Source organism: Eubalaena glacialis, chromosome 4, assembly GCF_028564815.1.
Source record: "Eubalaena glacialis isolate mEubGla1 chromosome 4, mEubGla1.1.hap2.+ XY, whole genome shotgun sequence".
Classification (NCBI taxonomy): domain Eukaryota; kingdom Metazoa; phylum Chordata; class Mammalia; order Artiodactyla; family Balaenidae; genus Eubalaena; species Eubalaena glacialis.
Window position 1 is genome coordinate 890458 of NC_083719.1, and position 20194 is coordinate 910651.

Here is a 20194-nt window from a genome sequence, read left to right on the forward strand (position 1 = left end):
CTGGGTGCACAGTGCAGCCACTTTCCTGCTTGTCCTGCTGCCGGGTCCCCGGCGGCCTCTGCACAGAGTCTGGGATGCCCCTGGGGCCCAGGATCCCTAGGTGCAGGCCAGGTGGGGACACACGCAGGCCCTTCCTCGTGGGGCACGTGGGGGAGGAGACGGACCCTGAGTGCTGGGAGGATGAGGCCGGCTGGGTGGGGCAGGGGATGGAGGAGGGGGGCAGAGGAAGGGGCCTGGGTTGGGGGGGGGTCCGGGATGCCTCCTCCCAGGGAGGTGATCAGCATCTTCACCGCTTCAATGCTCCCTTAAAGCCACAATCAACATTGTGCCTAGAGCTTCCCTGTTTAATTTCCACTTTAAAAGCCATTTGGCTTAGAGTTGCAAGCACAGCTCATTTTCCCCTCCCTTCATCCAGGGACACATTATTTCCTAAAGTCAGCGATGCCCCCCCATATCAGCTGTGTCCCCACTTGACTCTGCAGACCCTCTTGCGGGAGCCCAGGACTCACCTGTAGCAGTTGTTGGTGAATTTATTGTAACTGGAGAAGGCGATGAGCACGCCAAGCCCCACTCCCAGCGAGAAGCAAATCTGGATGGCGGCGTCTATCCAGACCTGCGCGGAGCAGAGAGACAGACAGAGCGGCGGTGAGAGGTCCCTGCGGGGGCCCAGCCAGCCCAAGGACAGGGAGCGGCCCTGGGGTGGTCCCACAGACGGCCGCACCGTCGCTGCCAGGGGCTCCAAGGAACAGGGTCGAACTTAAACTCGACATCATTGTCAGCAAGCAAGTGTCATCTCAGGGAATGAACCTTTCCCATGTTGCTGGCCTGAGAGGGCCTGATACACAGGGGGCTGCGTCTTGTTGCAGGACCTGCGGTTTCCCATCACGCCAGCTGGCGAGGGTTGGTCTGGCCCGTGACCCTGGTAACAGCACTAATTTATGAAAATGCTGTGTGATGTGCGTGCCTCAATCAGACACGTGCCCGCCAACACCCGCTTTCTGTCCTTCCCGTGGAAGCACACGGGGAGTGCAGGGTGAGCACGCGGCGGGACGTGCAGAAAGGCCTGTGGAGCCGACCGTGGCTCTGACACTGTGTGCTTGCTGGGGGTGGCACAGGTGACATCCGGGCGCTGACACACATGACAAGTGAAGGCCTGCAGTCGATACTGGACCAAGGAGGTATTTTAAAAGTCAGACACGACCCTCTTGGGTCAGGGTGATGTGGAGACCACCTGGTGATGGTGATGTGGGCCCCCCTTGGCCTTGCACAGCCTGGGGCAGGGATGAGGAGGAGAGTGGAAACCCACCCTGGAGGACTGGCCAGACCTGTTGGGCTGGCGGGTCCTGGGGGCTGTCCCCACCCCACAGCCCGTGGTGCAGGCCTGTGGGCCGGGGTCCTCAGGCAGTGACTCCAGAGCTCCCCAGCTGGGGACAGCATGTTTCCCAGCTCAAGGCCTAGAGTGGCTGGGTGGGCAGGGGGCCAAGGGGCCCCCTCGTGCTGGTCATCAGCCAGCCCGTCTGGGCAGGTAGCTGCAGACAGGAGCCGGTGTCGCCGGGGGTTCCTATCTCCTCTTAACCCCAGGTCCTCACAGGGTCAGTGGCCACCCCAGAGCCTTTGCACGTGCAGCTCACCCATCAGGATACGCCTCCCGGCCATCTGTCCAGGCCTTTGCTCACTGCCGCTCCTAGGACCCAGCTCCAAACCCAGGCCACGGTCCACCCTGGGACCCGCCTGGGCAGCCTCTCAGAACTGACCTGGACTTGCCCTTCCTTTACTTCCCGGCCTCCTCTCTCCTGCTGGAATGGAGCCCTCCCGGACAGCACTCTGTCTGTCCCAGCCCAGACCCCGCCTGCCCGATGGAGAAGCTCCACGAGAGCTGCAGATGAACGACTGAGAGTCTGGACGGCCTGAAAGGGCTGGGCCTCTGGATGCCACTGAGGACAGTGACGCCGACCCCAAAGGCAGTCCCCTTCATCCCCATGGGGATCTAGAAGTGGCCCCCAGGATGCAGGGCAGCCTGCACGTCAGAGCAGCGCAGGGTCCCCGGTGCCAGGGGCACAAGAAGGGACGGAGCCGACAGTTACTTCCGCCCCATCCGCTTGCTGGGCAGGCCCCTCAGTGGAACCTCCGCTCCCACCCGGCCTGGACCAGTGAGGACCTGGCCAGGCCTCTCCCTGCGGCCCCTCTGGACTGAGCCACCATGGCTGAACCCCCAGGGCGTGGTCAGGGACGAGCCTGGGACGGTGCTGGGGCCCTGCGCCCCGATCTGGGCCAGTCCCCAACCACAGCCCCTCGGGGCCTGTGGGACCTGGCCCCCCACTGCCAAGCCGCAGGGGAAGGGTGCCAGGGCCGCTCGGTCTCTGAGGGAGGCTGCCCTGAGCCTGGGAGAGGGCGTACGGGCAGCACCTGGGCCCGGAGCAGCCCTGGGAGGACAGCTCAGGACGGCCGCCAAGCTGGTGAGGCCCAGGCCCTGCTCTGTCCTGAAGGACGTGGTGCAAAGTCAGCCAGAACCCCGCGGAGGGACCGGGAACGGCCCCCCGCTCCGAGCTGGGGACTGCATAGACCTGCCCTTCGGGGACCGCGGTCTCCCAGGAGCCCAGTGCTTGTGGGCCTGGTCTGTGGTCTCTGCTCCTTCCCTCCCTAGCTGACGGGACTGTTAGAGGCAGGGACACTCAGGTCAGGTCCAGTCCTGTTGTGTCTCCGTCGCGCACCACCTACGCCTGTCCGTCTGTCATCCATCCGTCATCTACCGCCTGTCTAGGATCTATCATCCGTCCACCTGAAATCTATTATCTGTCTCATCCATCTGCCAATCTACCTCACTTGTGACAACCACCGGTTCCTACTGTTCTCCACTTTCTTCGCACCCCTGGCATCTGTTTTGCACACTCTCATGCTGTCCGTCCTTCCTGCCTGACGCCCCACTTCTCTTTGACTTCCAGATCACGCCCACCTGGCCTTGGACGCCCAAGGCCACCTCCTCCTGCCAGCACCCCCCAGCTGCCGCGGGCTTTCCCGAGGACGGATGCCCTGCTGACCTCTCAGCTCCCCGGGCTCGGCTCCGCAGCTGTGGGGCCCCGGACCCGCTGCTGGACGGACTCTCCCTTTAGCCGTCCGTGGAGACCCGTGTGCTGCCCTCACAGCCTCGGTCCTCGGGTGGGCTGCCCAGCTGGTGCCCGGCACTGCTCGCGGCCGCCCTCGCCTGTGCGCTTATGGGACCGAGACCGTGGCGCTTTCCTCTCGCTGCTCCTCATCGCCCGACCTCCGCCCTGCCAGCTCACCCCATTCCCAGGGCTCCTGGGGTCGGAGCCACGTCTGCCTCCCCTTCTCGCCCTTCCTCCCCACTGCTGCCCCGAGGGTACCTCCTCCAGCCCGATGAGCCCCACAGCCGACTCTCTCACGACCTGGAAGCGTCAGGCCCCGGCCCCACACCTCAGCCGAGACCGCCCTCCCCCTCCTGCTGCCCCCGGTAACTCAGCCTCCCTGGGGCCCCTCCCTCTGCCCCAGTCTAGTCCACCTGATTTTCCAGTGACCCCTGCCTCCCGCCCATGGCCACCCTGCTTCTGGGCCTGTGTCCCTGCGATGCTGCTGGCTCTCTCTCTCTCCACCCCCCGCCGCCCCGCCATTGCCGGCCGAGCCTCTTCTCTTCACGAGGTTGTCTTCTCACATTTCAACCCAGAATTACTTCTTCCTTTGCTGAAGAAACCTGCAGCCTGACTGTGGACTAAGTTTTGGCCACGATGCGGTCACGTCACGCCTTTGTGCCGGGGGCGCTGGGGTGTTTGACCCTCAAGGTCTGGCTCCCCGAGGGGGGGGCCCTGGCTCACACAGCCTCAGCCCAGCTCCGAGGATGCATCGGGGGCCAGAGCTTGTGGCTGCGATCCAGCTGAGCGGCCACAGACCGGGCGGCCCACAGGTGCTCATCCGAGGAAGCGGGAGCGTTCCTCCAGGGAGAGCATGGCCCACAGCGAAGAGGTCGAGGGGCAGCCGACTCCCGCTCTCTCCCTGCAGAAGCCTAGGCGACCTGTTCCCCTAATGGCCTTACTCTGGTCCATTCAGCTTCTCGCTCTGCCCACACGGCCCCTTCCCACCTGGACGGGGAACTCTGCTGGGTGGGCCCAGCACACAGCGGACTGAGTGGGAATTGCTGCCCGGCTGCAGCCTTTGGGGTCTCCTGCCTGGGTCGTAGAGCCCCATGAGCCACCTGGCAGCCTGCACGGACTGGGGCCGCGCGTGGAGGGCGTACTCACCGAGGCCTCGCAGAGCCGATGGAAGTCCACACTCAGGTACGCTCTGATGCCGTCCACGGCCCCAGGGAGGGTGATGCCTCGCAGAAGCAGCGCCAAGAGGACCACGTACGGCATGGTGGCCGTGATCCACACGACCTGGGGAGAGCACAGTGTCACTGGGCCGCACCGGCCACCGGCTGGCATGGCTGGGCACAGGGTCGCCCTCATGGCTTGTGCTCAGAGAGGGGGGCCTTGGATTGGGAAGCCCGGCGTCCCAAACAGTCACAGGACACCAGCTCAACAAATGCCTCCTGGAGCGAGACTGTCCAGTGCCTTCTATCCTGTACGTTGTCTTTCCCAGGGATTAAAATAGGACGAACAATTTGGCAAGGAAGGAGCACTCCTCCTCTGCATTTGGGCCGTGGCAGTAGGCAGCAGTGGCTGAATTTCTGATGAGGGAGATGTGAGTGATTTGCACGGATTGCGCAAATGGGCACCTGGATCACTTGTGAAAGATGGACTCTGGGCCGTGGGGGAAGTGGAGGAGAGCACCTGTGGCCATCGGAAGACTCTCAGGTGCTGGAAGGTCCCTGCAAGTGTTAGCCCAAGTGACGGGGGCATTCTGGTCATCGTTGCTTTGGGTGCCCAGATAATGACCAAACTATTTTCATCAGCAAAAATATGTTGTTGTGCTTGTCTTCATGTTTAAAGGACTCTCCTGACATCATTCTTCAACCACAGCCACCTGTCCCAACCCACCACAGCCCACCAGCCCACTCCCCACCCCACCACGGCCCACCAGCCCACTCCCAACCCACCACGGCCCACCAGCCCACTCCCCAACCCACCACGGCCCACCTGCCCACTCCCCAGCCCACCACAGCCCACCTGCCCACTCCCCAACCCACCACGGCCCACCTGCCCACTCCCCACCCCACGACGGCCCACCTGTCTACTCCCCACCCCACCACGGCCCACCTGCCCACTCCCCAGCCCACCACGGCCCACCAGCCCACTCCCCAACCCACCACGGCCCACCTGTCTACTCCCCACCCCACCACGGCCCACCTGCCCACTCCCCACCCCACCACGGCCCACCTGTCTACTCCCCACCCCACCACGGCCCACCTGCCCACTCCCCAACCCACCATGGCCCACCTATCTACTCCCCAACCCACCACGGCCCACGAGCCCACTCCCCAACCCACCACAGCCCACCTGTCTACTCCCCACCCCACCATGGCCCACCAGCCCACTCCCCAATCCACCACGGCCCACCTGTCTACTCCCCACCCCACCATGGCCCACCTGTCTACTCCCCACCCCACCATGGCCCACCAGCCCACTTCCCAACCCACCACGGCCACCAGTCCACTCCCAACCCACCACGGCCCACCAGCCCACTCCCCACCCCACCACGGCCCACTTGTCTACTCCCCACCCTACCATGGCCCACTAGCCCACTCTCCAACCCACCACGGCCCACCAGCCCACTCCCCACCCCACCACGGCCACCTGTCCACTCCCCAGCTGGCGAGCCTCGCTGCCTCACCTTCCCGGAAGTCTTCACTCCCTTCCACAGGCTGAAGTAGAGCAGGGCAATGACCAGCACCAGGCAGGCCGTGAGCTGCCAGCGGGGGGCGCCCAGGTCGCCGATGCCCTGGCTCTCGTGGAGGTGCAGCACGCCGCGCCTGGAGAGGAAGGAGATGGGGGTCCTGGGGGGCTGCCTCCCTGCCCAGAACTGGAACAGGGGGCTGTGCTTGTGCAGAGACCTGCCCTCCCCCACTCGGCATGGCAGCAGGGACCTGGCCTGATGGGCCTGGAGACCCCCACCCCTCGCCCCCCACCCCAGAAAGGCCAGGACCCCAGCCTTAGTGGAGATGCAGGGCCCACCCTCCAGGTGAGCAGAGCAGGTGGGCCACTGCATGCTGGGAGCCCACAGAAGCCCAGCCCTGGCCCAGGGCCACACTGTCAGGAGAACGTAGACTGTGATAACTTAAAGACGTAGATTGCAAACCCTGTAATAGCCACTAAAAATTAAGACAAAGAGATAGATGGACTTCCCTGGTGGTCCAGTGGTTAAGACTCCACGCTTCCAATGCAGGGGCCACGGGTTTGATCCCTGGTCGGGGAGCTAAGATCCCACATGCCGTGTGGTGTGGGCAAGAAAACAAAACAACACAAGAAAAAAAGAGCTAGAGCTTATTAGCAAATGGAGTAGATAAAGTGGAAGCCAAAATAATTAATTAATTCCAAAGAAAATAAACAGAGGAAACAAGAAACAACCAGAGGGACAAGCAAGATGAAAGACTAAACCCCAACCATACTGATAATTATTGATTGGAAACACTCTAATTAAAAGACAGAGATTGTCATAGTGAATAAAAAAGTAAGAACCAACTCTGTGCTGTCTACATGAAACCCACTTCAAATATGATACATAAAGGTTTAAAACATAAGGATGGAGAAGATATCCCATGTAAACACTATTCATAGGAAAGTTGGCGTGATCATATTAATATCAGACAAAGCTGACATCAGAATGAGGAATAGGGACATCCCTGGTGGCATAGTGGTTAAGAATCCGCCTGCCAGTCCAGAGGACATGGGTTCGAGCCCTGCTCTGGGAAGATCCCACATGCTGCGGAGCAACTAAGCCCGTGTGCCAGAACTACTGAGCCCGCGTGCCGCAGTTACTGAAGCCCGTGTGCCTAGAGCCTGTGCTCCGCAACAAGAGAAGCCACCACAATGAGAAGCCCACACGTCGCAACAAAGAGTAGCCCCCACTCACCGCAACTAGAGAAAGCCCGCGCGCAGCAACAAAGACCCGAAGTAGCCAAAAAAAAAGAAAAAGAAAAAAAGAATTTCATAATGGAAAAAGGCTCAATTAAAAGATTTGATATTCATAAACATGTGTGCACTTTAGAACAGAGCTTTAAAATACATGAATGAAGCAAAAACTGATAGAACTGTGAAGAGAAATAGGCAAATCCACAATTATAACTGAGATTTCGACACTCCTTTCACAGTAACTGATAGAACAAATAGACAGTAAGGATGTAGAAAACTTAAACAGCACTAGGAGCTAACAGGACCTAGCCAACACATCTACCCAATGACGGCAGGATACACATTCTTTTTAAGTGCATGTGGAATACTTACCAGGATAAACCATATATTGGGCAATATGACAAATCTCAGTATCTTTAGGAATAATGAGGTTTTAAAATATATTATCTCACCAAATTTGAATTAAATTAGAAATCAATAACAGAAATATATCTAGAAAACCTCCAAATATTTTAAAATCAAACAACAAACTTCTAAAAATCTCCTGTGAATCAAAGGAGAAATCACAAGGCAGATCAGGGAATACTTTAATACACAACATATTAAACGTGCAGGAGGCAGCTAAAGCAGTCTCTTAAAGGCAAGTTTGTAGCTTTAAATATATAGGTTTCTAATTTATATTAGAAAGTAGGTGAAGGTGGTTTTAATAAGTGTTTACGGAGTTGAGGGAAATTTAAAACTAGTTGGAGTTACAGGGGCCAATTTTGGGGTTTCCAAAGCCCACATGCACTTTGTAGCACTTACAGCTTTACTACTTCAATGATTATAGTTATCCTGGCCTTTATGGAATTTCATGGTGGGATGTGAGCTCCCTAATTACATGTGCCTTCAAGAACATGTAATGCTTTCCACAAAGATCCGCTTTATAAAGTGGGTTTACATTCCAGAAAACCTTTGCAGACCTGACAGTCAGTGGGGCCTGTCTTAGGGAAACCCAGTCACCACCGTTAGTGAAATCACCTGGTGTGTCATCAGTGCAGTTTAATAACTCATCGTGTCGTTAATGATCTATGACTTCATCGTAAACCTTCAAAGGCACCGCCTTTGTCCCAGGGTCACCTCCAACTACGGTTGGACATCTGCTCTTGCTAACAGCCCTTTATGTGGAGGGTTCAGGCAGCTTTCCAGCTCAATCTTTCTCTTCCAGACTTGGAATTTCCAAACACACTTCACTAGTCAGCTCTTTTTTTTTTTTTTTTAATTCATCTATCACATATATTTCCTTCTAGCATTCTTAATAATAAATCATTGACTAATCAGTTTTTTCCCTCTATTTTTCTTATCTGAAAAATCACTTAGATAAACCAACTCTTTCCACACGTCCCAAACAAAAGGTAAGTATCCCCAAATGGCCTCACCTAACACATTTGATATCTCTTAAAGCTTTCTAAACATTCTAAATTGCACCAAAATCCATCTTAAAGTTGTAAAAGACACACTAGCTTGAAAACTTAGCCATCGTTTTGTTGGTGAAATGATAACTTAAACCCAACTCTAGCGAGAGCTGTCTCCGCACGTCTGTCAGTGGTGGGACGGGTGGGATGCTCCCAGGTGCTCGCCCACAGCCATGTCTGTGTCTCCCCTTTCTGCTTTCTGGTGCAGGGGTCCCCACCCCTCCCTCTCTCTTTTCTGGTCCCCTGTCTCCCATCACACGCTAAACCTGAGAGCTGGGCCACTGGTGAGAGTACTTGCAGCCCGGGCTTTGACCTGTCCATGAGATGCTCTTAAGTTCGGGAAATGCGGTACTGAACCGGCCGGCAGCAATCTCCTAAGAAGAAGAAGGCACAGGCAACTTGGGTGAACGCTCTGCTTTCCTTTACTTGGATGAATCCATCATTTCTTGCTTGCTTGTCACTCTGAGTCCTGCCCACACACTCAGGTGACAGGGCCTGGGTTTCCATTTCTCGCGGGTATGTCCGCATCGGTGTCTTTCAGGCAGATCTAATGGGACCCATCCCAGGTGGACTCTCGTCTCCCGCCTGTCCTCTGAAACCCGCTCGCCCCCTCCTGAGAGCTCCTGGAGACCCAGGCCCTCACCCCCCAGGTTTGGCCTCTCCCTCCTCCAGGCAGGCGGGTTCTCAGTGGCCCCTCTCTTCCCCTCTTCACAGAACCTCCCTCCCTGCCCTCCCCAGACTCCTTCACTCTCTAATCCCAAACCGCCAAAAAGAGTATCTTCCAAAAAATAAAACAAGTCCCATCACACACAACCCTCGTCCCCACCCTAACCATGCTCTTCCTAATAATGCCTGAGAAAGGCACCCCATCCCTCCGGCGGTCCCCCCAGGCCCCTCAAACCCCGCCTCACTCCATTCCTGCCCATTGCTGCCACTTTCTGAAGCAGCCAGTCCTGGAGATACGCTCCCCACATGTGGCGGGGATTCTAGAGCAAAGAAACACGCAACTTCAGACGCTGAATGTCCGCAGGTTCCATGAACATCCCTTGCCCTCTGGCGGTGTCACTCCTACACCCACATGACAGATTCTCCCAGGGCCCGAAGGCTCAGTTTCTCTCCTGCACACCTGGTGTCTCACCCAGCTCCACAGGCCCCAGGAGTGGGACAGTGCCTTCCCTCAGGGAAGACCTCGGGCAACTGTCTGATGATCCCGCCTCCGGCTGGAGACCAGACTCGAGCGGAGGGAGAAGGGGAAGGTGACTGAGAAAGGGGAGCCCGGCCCCCTCTGGAGGCGGTGCTGCAGCCCCCGGAGCCCAGCCCCACACGCCTCCTCCCTGCGGCATCTGCAGGGTCACAGGCCATCCCCCCCAACAGACCCCAAAGGGCCGCAGGGAGCAGGCGGGGCAGCCCATCCAGTTTCCCTTCCCTGCGAGGTCTCCCTGCAGGAGCCGTGCTGAGCTGCTGAGGTGGGGTCAGAAATAAGCCCACAAGAGCCCAGAGGAACGGGACGTGGCACAGGCCAGGGAGGGGTCCTCCCCACATCCTCGGGAGGCAGCAGGGGTGGGTGGCTGGCCCGGCTTCCCCCTCCCCACCCCCGGGGGTGTCATCAGACCCCGAGGCCCCCACTTACTCAAAGTACTCGGCGGCAGGGGTGGTCCTGAAGGTGTCATTGGGGTCAGGGCTGGAGGCGGGGGCGCGGGCGTCGGAGCAGCGGGGGCTGTTCCAGGTGTGGTTGCAGTGGGTCCAGGGCAGCTCCGTGGTGAAGGAGGAGAAGAGGTAGTGCAGCGCCCAGGCGATGATGACGTTGTAGAAGAAGCCGATGTAGAGTGAGATGAGGATGACCGTGTAGCCCACGCCTGGTGGGGAGAGCACGGCCCCATCAGCAGCTCACCCTTGCCCCTCCCCTCACCGGTCACAGCTCCACCTGGGCTTTCCCGAAACCAGGCAGCGCCTTTAGACACGCCAGAAGACGAGGGAAAGTGTGGGTCCCAGACTTCGTGTCATGGTCAGAGAAGGGGCTGCCCACTTCCAAAACCATCCATGGCCCTTGACGTCTATGCAGACATGCAGGGCTATCCAGGGATGCCCTGGTACAGCCAGGTCACCCACAGACATACAGGGTAACTAAGGGCCATCCATGGCTGTCCACCATCACTCACAGCCAGTCAGGGTCATCCAGGCTCACTTAAGGTCATCTAGGGCCACTCTGGGTCACCCAGGGCAACTCAACCCAGGGTTATCCAGGGCCACCGGCCAAACAAAACCATCAGAATCATCCGCAGGCATGCAGGACCACCCAGGGCCATCTAGGAACAACACCAAGTCGACAAAGGCCACCCCAAACCACTCAGGGTCACCTAAGGCCATCCAGGGCCACCCATGCCATTAGGGCCATGAAGGCCATCCAGGGTCACCCAGGGATGCCCAGTGCCTCCCAGAGCCATGCAGGGCCACCAATAGTCACTAAAGGATAACTAGGGTCTTTCACGCTCTTCCACAGCCACCCAGGCTCATCCAGGACCATCCAGGGCCTCCAAGACAATCCATGCCTACCTGGGCTACGTAGAGCTGTCCAGGGCCATTCATGGCCACCCATAGCTAACCATGCCCCTCTAGGCCACTCAGGGCAAACAGAGTCAGCTGGGTCTACCCAACATCACCCAGGACCATGCATGACCATCCAGGGTCTCCAAAGGTCACCTATGACCACACAGGGCCCCCCAGGGCTCGTCAGAGTGCCCTCTCCAGGATCACAAGCCCTGGAATTTGTGACAGTCCCTGAGGGGCTCCTGGCTCCTGGAGCAGAACAGAGTGGTGAGCAGTCTTTGGAGACGCGACATCCTGGCTGTGGTGGACGGGTGGTCTGGCCGTGAGACCTCCTCCCTGTTCAGTGCTGGACAAGCAGTGCCGGGGCCCATTACTGTGGGTCACTGTGTCAGGCTCCACGCAGAGCTCTCTTGTTTCAGCCTTCTTTCCCGGCTTTGTTGCTACGACTAGTTTGGGCTATAACGATAACGTCACTGTCTTAGAACCTGGTGGGCGCCCTGCCCCGTCTTGCCTGCCTGTGGCCGGGGAGGGGCTCGTCTTCAAGCCGACTTTTTTGGGGAGTGGCTTGGCTCGTTTTTTATGGGTCTAGCCCTTAGGAGAAGCTATTTTCCTGTTTAGGACACGTCATTAAAATTCTCTTCCTACCCTGAAAGCAAAAAGAGAGGGACTACAATTTATTTATGTGTAGATATTAAACAGATCCAGTATCAGGAGTGATTTATTTAAAAGCAAACAGTCCCTGGTACGTGGTCCCTCCTGGAAAACGTGCTCAGTAGCAGCGATGACGAAACCCAGACTGCTCCTCAGAAGGGCTCCTCCCACGTGGGCTCATCCACGCGAAATGAGTCTTGACTGCACTTCCGCTCCCTGAGCTCCTTAGGAGATGCTGTGGCTCCCCGTGAACTCGCCCCGCAGCCACGTCGGCGGAAGCCACGCTGCTTCCACTGCGTCACGGAAGGTGTTCCTTGGTGGTGAGTGGGCCGTGGGCGCCTGCCTGGAAATCTTTGGAGGGTGACAACGCCACACACCAACTCCTCCACTTGAAGTTTGGGGAACTCAACGGAGCTTTTGATCAAACACTAAAGCAGATCCAATCCGGTGTCAGAGAGAGAGCTGCCTTCGCCTCTGGTCCTTCTGAACCCACCGCCGTGTGGATAGCCCTCCGCTGGGCAGGCCAGGTTTCTCGCTGTCACAGCAGAGGGACAAGGGTGCCCCGGGCTGATGTGGCTCCCAGGGCACGTGGGCTTTACCCCATCAGCAGCAACACACCAGCCCTGGAGGGTCCCCCATCCAAGGGCGCTGCTGTCCAGCGGCCCCAAAGTCCTGCGTGAAGGAACGATTTCCTAGGAATGTGGCTGTGAGCGCCAGCCATTCTTTCAGTGCCTCTGAGTTCTGTCCTCCAGGACCACAGAGCCCCAGGAAGCCCTGGCCCTGGGCCGCCCAAGGGCAGCCCCTCACCGACCCTGCCTTCAAGTTCTTCCTTTGTCTCACTTAAGATCCAGCCACACGAAATCCACTGCCCTGTTTGCTCTGAGAATGCTCTTGGTCAGTGAATGATCAGGGTTCATACGTCATCATATACTCTAAATAAAGCTCCACCTGATACGTTTCTTCTATTATTCTGTGCCACCGGAAATGTCCCTCCCAAGGAGGTGGAAGGCTCGGTCCCCTCTAATACTTCCAGTGAAAATATGAATGAGAACTTGATGAGTTCCTCTTTTGTCCAACTACCAGGAAGCTCAAGACCAAGTGTGAACTTCAATCACAGCTCTTAAGGTCAATTTTCTTAAATTTCAGTTTGTTCAGTATTTTTAATATTAACTCTGCATGCATTTTGTTTTATTTTAAGCCACTTACAATTCTTTTTTAGAAAGAGGAAGAGTTTGGTAAACCACACTAAAATATAATTGACCACAAAATATAATAAATTATTTTATAGTCAATAAAATAAGTGTTTTCCATGCCGTACACACAGTGGGGGTTATCTTAGGCAATTAACCAGACGACCTGAAACGGAGCATCCTCGGGCCTCAGGAGGGACAACAGCCCCCTTCTCCACCACTAAAGCCAGGTCACTCCAGAGCGTTCCCCAGAGCTGGCTTTAGCAGGAAGAGGGTGTCGGGGACAAATAGTAATTCCAGGACCCCAGCTGGAGGACACGCCCTGATGGAACAGCCTCCCATTCCTTGCAAGATTCATTGGCAGGTCTTTGAAGAAAACAGGAGAGAATTCCTCCGCTGTCGGTCTGAGCGCCTTTCGTATCTACTTGGGGTGTGTGTGTGTGTGTGTGTGTGTGTGTGTGTGTGTATGAGAGAGAGGGGGCAGGGGGAGGGGAGGGACAGGGAGGGAAAGAGAGTGAGAGGGAGGGGGAGAGGGGAGACAGAGACAGAGGAAGGAGAGGGAGGGAGAGCTTGGAGAGACCCCCTCCCAGGCCCTGTGGTCACACTGGTTGCCCTTGGCATCACCGGCAGCCGCTGGAGGGACAGTGCCGGGGACCGAGGACGTGGCACGGCCCTCTGAGGGCCCTCGCCCTGACCGTGGGCGCCACTGCCTGGCCTTTTCGGGTTGATCTCAGTGCAGTCAGGCCCATGGAAGGACTCCCAGGTCCAGGGAAGGGAAGGACGGGGAAGAGGGCTCCCCAGAGAGCTGGGTTCCCTTCCGCAGGGCCCGGATGCGCCAATCCCCCATTGGAGGACCTGCGGCCCCATGATGACCGTTTGGGGCATTTTAACTGATGTCTTCATTTATCATGTGTTCCCCCTATTTAATGACACATGAAAGTACGTGCAATTTTATTAGTTAAACTTTTTTTTAAAGACAAGGAAGGAAAGGAAGGCACGTGTATCAGGGTATCCAGAACAGCACGGGTTGCCTCACCTAACTCAAGGAGCGATGCCGACCTCCTGTCCAGTGGGCATCCCATGGAGAAACTTAACCTGAAGGAGCAGGGGATCACCTGCTAGCGATTGTAGCTTTGTTAGTATCAAACTATTCAAGGCGTCTCTTCTACACACATAGAAGTTCTTGCGTTGATTCATTGATCTGCAACAAACAGCCCTGTGTTGATAACACAAAGATTCCAAGGCTCGACGGCTGACTTTCTGTGATGTGCGATTTCCCAAAATCCCCAGTTACAAGATGGGCTGACCAGGCTCCGGCTGAGCTTCCGCCCGCGGGCGCTGCAGGGTGCTTCTCCATGTGGCCTCACTGGCCCCGCACAGCCCTCCAGGAGGATGAGTTTCCAGACCTGGGAGGCAGGAGCGTGGCGGGGCCGTGGCGTGGGGCGCAGCTCGGAGCCAGCCGGCGTCCGCCCGGGTCTCCAGCCTCTGAGGCCAGGCCGTGCTGACTGCTCCGCAGCTGCACGCGTAACTTCCCTGCGGAGGGGCTGACACTCTCACTGTTCGAGTTGGATTTTCTGCAGTAGCCAAATTCTTCAGGCTTAACGAGTCCTTCGAGACCCTTGGAGACCACTTATGGATGTTCTACAAACTGCAGTACAGAAATTCACTTTGGCAGTTTTGTTGGAGAAAATTCTTCTGTGGTAGGACACACAGCTGGAAATTTGCTTCTGTCTGCGGGCCCGCAGCCCTGGGGTCAGCGTCCTTTTTCTCGGGAGAGGCTGATTTACTCTGATTCAGCTCTGGACTCCCTGGTGGGAGGTGTGGGCTGGGGTCATGTCACGTCGCAAACTGACAACTTGCTCCAGAAGTAAACGTGTCGCACAGCCGACGTCCTTCCCTGGCACCCCCCAGGACGGTCACTTGAGGGCGGGCCCGCCTCACGTCCGACCCGGCACCTTCGTGCTGTGTAACTACCGACTGCTGCGCAGCCCATCGCGAGAGATGCTGGCTGCCCGGCAGGCCCGGAGGTCAGGATGAACTCACGCATCCTGAAGTGTCAGGGGGGACTCGCCGCCCCTGACGGCATCGGCCCTGCCCGCAAAGACACCGGCCGTGCCCTCGACCTGCCCGGCTCTGAAGAGGCGCCCGCAGTCTCAGCTTCCTGCGCTTCCACCCTCGGGAACCCCGAGCGCACCAGAGGCCGTTCCAGTGACTTCTTATTTAAGCGTTGACTTCTGTGAGCAAATCCTGCTAAGGGGACGCCCAGCACGGGCACCTGAACCCAGAGCTGCCGCCTCGCCCTGCAGAGGCGTGTGGGGTGAGCTGGGCCAGGGGTTCCCTGCAGCTCCATTGCTGAGTGAGCTGTGCATCATCTAGCCTAGGAGAAAGCTGCTCACGCCTTTGGGTTCACCCAGCAGGCCGTCAGAAAGGAAGAACTCCACCACAGATGGTAGATAGATCGTGTTATGGGTTGGATCATGGCCTCCAAAATTCATTTGTTGAAGTTTTCCCCCTAGTATTTCAGAATGTGACCTTATTTGGAGGCAGGGTCTTTACAGAGGTGATCAAGTCAGGGTGGGCCCTAGTTCAGTGTGACTGATGTCCCTGTAAAAAGGGAAGTTTGGATGGAGAGACACACATGCAGGGAGGATGTGAAGACCCAGGGAGAAGACAGCCACCCACAACCCAAGGAGCGAGGCCTGGAGCAGGCCCCCCCCCCGAGCCCTCAGAAGGAAGCAAGCTCACCAGCACCTTGAGTTTGGACTTCAGAACTTTGAGACAACAAATGTCTATTATTTAAGCCACTCAGTTTGTGGCACTTTGTAAGGCAGCCCTAGCAAACTAATACAGATGGATAGATGAATGACAGATAGATTATAGATGACAGATGACAGATCTAGAGATAGGAGTATTTTTTATCTTTGCTACTATTTTAGCACTTTGACAAAACAACACTACTCATCAATTGCAGGCTGGCCTCACCTGGGAACAAGGAGACACACTCAAATCCTTAGTCACTACAGATCTTTAAAGTAGCACCAAAATTAAAAGGATGTGTCCACGTGCCTAGACACCTAGCAAAGCAGGACTGAATGCACACAGCTGGGGTTGACTTGCTTCAAAATTGCTCCAGCCTTGCCCTGGTCCACACCACGCCAGGTGCAAGGGGGCGTCCCCACCGTTACCTTTCAGGATAGGGCAGATCTTCCAGACGCCGGCAGCCCCCTCCCTGTTGAACTGCCCGAGGGCCAGCTCCATGTAGAAAAGCGGCATCCCGGCAATGACCATGAAGAACAGGTAGGGGACCAGGAAGGCACCTGGGGGACACGACAGCATGTTCAGCCTGGGGCCGAGGATGGGCTGGCCTGTTGTCATTGGAGCGAGGGCTCAGCCGTCCCAGCCGACCATGTGTGTCTTGGGCATGACCACTGTCATCCGTGTCCTGTCCCTGTTTCTCCCTGAAGCTCCCTGCAGGCAGGGGTGGTGAGCTTCCTGCCTCCATGCCTGGCCCCCGCTGTCATCTGTGCCCCAACGCATCCCTGCAAGACTCCCGGTCAGCTCCCTCCCCAAGTTATGGGTCAGCCCTGAGAGCAGAGCAGATGACGCACCGCCCACGTCGTGGCTTTGCTCCTGGGCGCTGTCCCTTCCCCACCTGCGCGGCAGGGCCTGCCCTGTGTCCCCCCCACCTCCTCTGTGGAGATGTCTGCCCTCTTGAGCTGTGAATCCTCGGGATGTGACCCTGCCTGGCCCCTGGCATTTGGAGCCTGCCTCCATCAGGGCTGCAGCCTCGCTCAGGGCACAAAGTTCAGGCCCCTGCAGGCTCAGCATCCTTAAGCCCTCTCGCTCCGCCTCAGATAAGGGGGCTTTGTCTCGGCTCTCTTCCAGGGAGGGGCGGGGGAGACAGGGAGACCCCAGAGTGATGCCTGTCTTGGGGCAACTTCTGTCCCTGCTTAGGCCTCAAGCGGGGTGCCGAAATGCCGACCCACTCACAGGCACCCTGGCAGGCCCTCCCCAAGGAAGTCTCCCGAAGCCCCAAGTGTGTGGCATGGAGTGACCCCCGACAGGGGGTGGCAGTGTCGGGGGACTCACAGGAAACAGGCGCCAACCTAACTGCTTCTCAGCTTGAATTTTTGTGGTGACCCTGGCCCATTTCTTAGTTTTCTGCCTCAAGCCCACACATGGAAGTTCTGGGACTGGTTGTGCAGGGGGAGGGAGATGGGCACACTCCCAGGGCATCTTTGGTGCCGGCAACTGCAAGGGCCTCTGCATGCTTTGTAAACACTGGTTAAATCAGCCAAAGATACCATTCTCTGGGCCTTGGAGAGTTTTCTTTTCCAAAGTGAAAGTCACCTTTGGAAACAGAAAGCAGAGCCACGGTGCCTCTGACCGCTCCCTCGGGGATCCCGCTTTCCTGGCCTCAGTGTCCTCGGCTGGAAAGGACAGTCAGGGAAGGAGACCACTCGGAGCTCTACGTCTACAGTCCCAGGACACTCATCCGGGGAAACTGCGCCCCACTCATGCCGCATTCCTCCAGATACCCGCCTTGTGGCCCTGGCCGGCGGGAGGGCGCAGGTGGGGGGGGACGCACTCACCCCCGCCGTTTTTGTAGCACAGGTAAGGGAACCGCCAGACGTTGGCCAGGTCCACGGCGAAGCCAATCACTGATAGGAGGAAGTCGGCCTTCTTGCTCCAGGTCTCCCGCTCCTGGGCCTCCGCGGGGCTCCGCGGGGCGCTGAGGAGGGTGGAGTTCGTGAGCTGCACCCCATTTTGCTCCTTGACCAGGACGAGTTCCACCGCCTTCGGGCCCGTGGCATTGGCCTCCTTCGTTGCGGCCACCACGGAAGACATCAGTGCCACGGAGCACCTGCTCTTACTCATGGCCTCCCGGACTCAGTGCTTCCTCCCTCTCCGTCTACAGCCAGCAGGAAAGAGAAACACACAGGAATGCACCGATGTAGCAGCCAGATCACGATGCCCCCGGTGGCGTGAGCGCAGATCGGAGGCATTTCCAGCCATTTCTTTGGGGCAGAACAAATGCACTCCAAGCACCGAAGAGGACGCAGCCAGGGTTGAGGACAGTAGGAGATAAGCTACCCTCCCCGTGGGGCTGGGAGACAGGCCGTGGAGACCTCAGGACAGTCTCTGCTCCACGCCCCCTTCCCCCGCACCCCTCTCCATTCCCGTCAAAGTGCAACGCTGTGTCCTCTCTAATTTAGTAATAATGCAAGATGCTACCTCCGCACTCCCCACATTGCCAGGGAGTAATTTGACAATCTTCAAATCGTTTTCAATAGTAAGTCTTCACAACAGTGCACATACATTCTTTATACTCAGAGACCAAAGTCAAAAGCAACATTCTAAAACCAGAGTCAGCCACGGGAATTCAAAGTTTCAAAGTAACGATTACAAGAGTTTCCTTCAAGGAATGGCTGCACGTTCCACAACCACCTGCGGCCACACCTGGAAGGGCTGGGCAGGGACAAGAGCTTCCGGTCAGGTAAACCCTTCCAGTCAGGATTTACCTGGGGGTTTACAGGACTAGCTCCTGCACGTAGCAGCTTTACCAGGGAAATCATCTCCAGGTTACCTTCATGAAACTCTGGGTAATATAATCAAGGAGAACAGAAGAAATTACACACAGTGTGTAACACAGAAATTACACGGCTGAGAGCAAGGTGGGCCCTCGAGGCCCAGGGCAGCTTCAAATATGACTTCTTCTGGGATTTGGATGTTTCAACTGCAGACGCTTGCATGTGTACACGTACACACACACACACACACACACATACTCTGAAGCAGAAGGTAGCAGGATGGCAGCGGTAAAGGGGTTATTTTCCTCGGCAACCAAGTTTGAACAGAAACCCACAACATGTCATTGTATGCACCACGTCTCTGTGACAAACACGACAGCACATTCCTGAGATGAATGAAAAGGGACAGAAGGGACTTGGGGGTGGGGAGGAGCGGGAGGGACCGGCCTGCAGTGGGGTCCAGCGGAGAGGGCTGGGCTTGTGCAGGCGCCAGATCCCAGCCGGTTTGCTCTGACAGTGGCCCTCGCAGGCGCATCGGGGACCACCTGCCAGGGAGACCCCGGCTCTGCATTTGGGGTGAGCTCACCCCACCCCTGAAGCCCCGGCCTCAGAGGCCAGGTCTGGGTACAGAAAGCGAATGTGGTGCTTAGAAAGTGTGATTCCGCACCCAGGACAGAAACAGAGCTGCAGTCCGACCCTACAGCCTGGACGCTCAGCACCCCACAACCCTGCACCCCTGCCCCATCTTAAAGGTCAAAGACTAAGCCCTGTGAGAAGAAGCGATGGCTGAGAAAATCACCCCTGCTGGCTCTGGGGGCCGCTTGCCCAGGTGCCCCCAACCCCGGGCAGGTCTGGTTCAGCAGGGAGGGGTCTGCCACAAACAGCCCCGGGGCCCAGGGGTCAGTGCCTCAGGGAAGCCGGGGACAGCCGGCCCCTGCCCCGTCTCTCCGAGCCTGGGGCAGGATGGGGCCAGGGGCCACGGGGGCGCGCATCAGCCCCGTGCCCGCTCCGGGGCTCGCACCTCTCGGCCACCTCACCTTAAGATCGCCAATGGCACTGTCGCGGCGCTGTGCACCCCAACTGTTGGTGACTTTTGGAGACGCCGCAGCCTGCGGGACACGGCGCCCCCCGACGGTGCTTGCCCCGGCCGGGCGCCCCTCGGCCGCAGCCTTCGGGGTCAGAGGCGGGAGCGGAGCGCCCGGAGGATGCGCAGGGGCACCTGTGCGGGGAGCGGGCCACGGGGTGGCCCGGCCTCACCTGCGCGCCCCAGCCTCGGCTCTGCTGGGGTCCTGACACCGAGCGTCCGCGGAAGATGCCGCTCCCGTCCCGCTGCGCTCCGGCCTCTTATCTTGTCGCCGGGACCCGCCCCGCCGGCCACCGGGGGCGCTCACCCGCCCTGGCTCCGCCTCCGTGCCGCACCGGGTGGGCGGAGGACGAGCCCGGACGCGCCCCCGAGCCCCGCCCCGCGGGACCCGACCGCCGGCGCCAGTCAGCTGCCAGCAGCGCGCTCTGCCCGAGGCCTCGCGCGCCCCGGAACCTGGGGCGAGCGGGAGCAGGGTCACCTCTGGGTCCCAGGCCTCGCAGGACCGAGACGGGCGGTTTTCCGTCTCCCTCCTACTCTAGCTTGCGCCCCCCGGGGCTGTCCCGCGCATCTGCCTGGGGCGGGGGCTCCCCTGGCCCACCCGCCGCTCTGCCCGGGATGAGCAGTCGCTGCGGGGAGGGAGCTGGGCGGCGGGCGCGCGGGGCACAGCGCGGGATCCCGCGGGGCCGAGCCGGGTCTCGCCTCCCTCCCCCTCTCCTGC

The 20194-nt window shown here is 58.2% G+C and overlaps 1 protein-coding gene across 1 annotated transcript in view; it reads right to left on the reverse strand.

The window, feature by feature from the left end:
* SLC6A3 (solute carrier family 6 member 3) overlaps window positions 1–17739 on the reverse strand; it is a 34605-nt gene extending 16866 nt beyond the window's left edge. The window contains exons 1-6 of the mRNA XM_061187633.1: window positions 17454–17739; window positions 16047–16178; window positions 10104–10329; window positions 5782–5920; window positions 4251–4385; window positions 510–613 (exon numbers count right to left, since the gene is read on the reverse strand). Of these exons, the coding sequence (XP_061043616.1) occupies window positions 510–613; window positions 4251–4385; window positions 5782–5920; window positions 10104–10329; window positions 16047–16178; window positions 17454–17739 (1022 nt within the window). The remainder of the gene's footprint in view (window positions 1–509; window positions 614–4250; window positions 4386–5781; window positions 5921–10103; window positions 10330–16046; window positions 16179–17453) is intronic.
* Between the last annotated feature and the right edge of the window lie 2455 nt (window positions 17740–20194).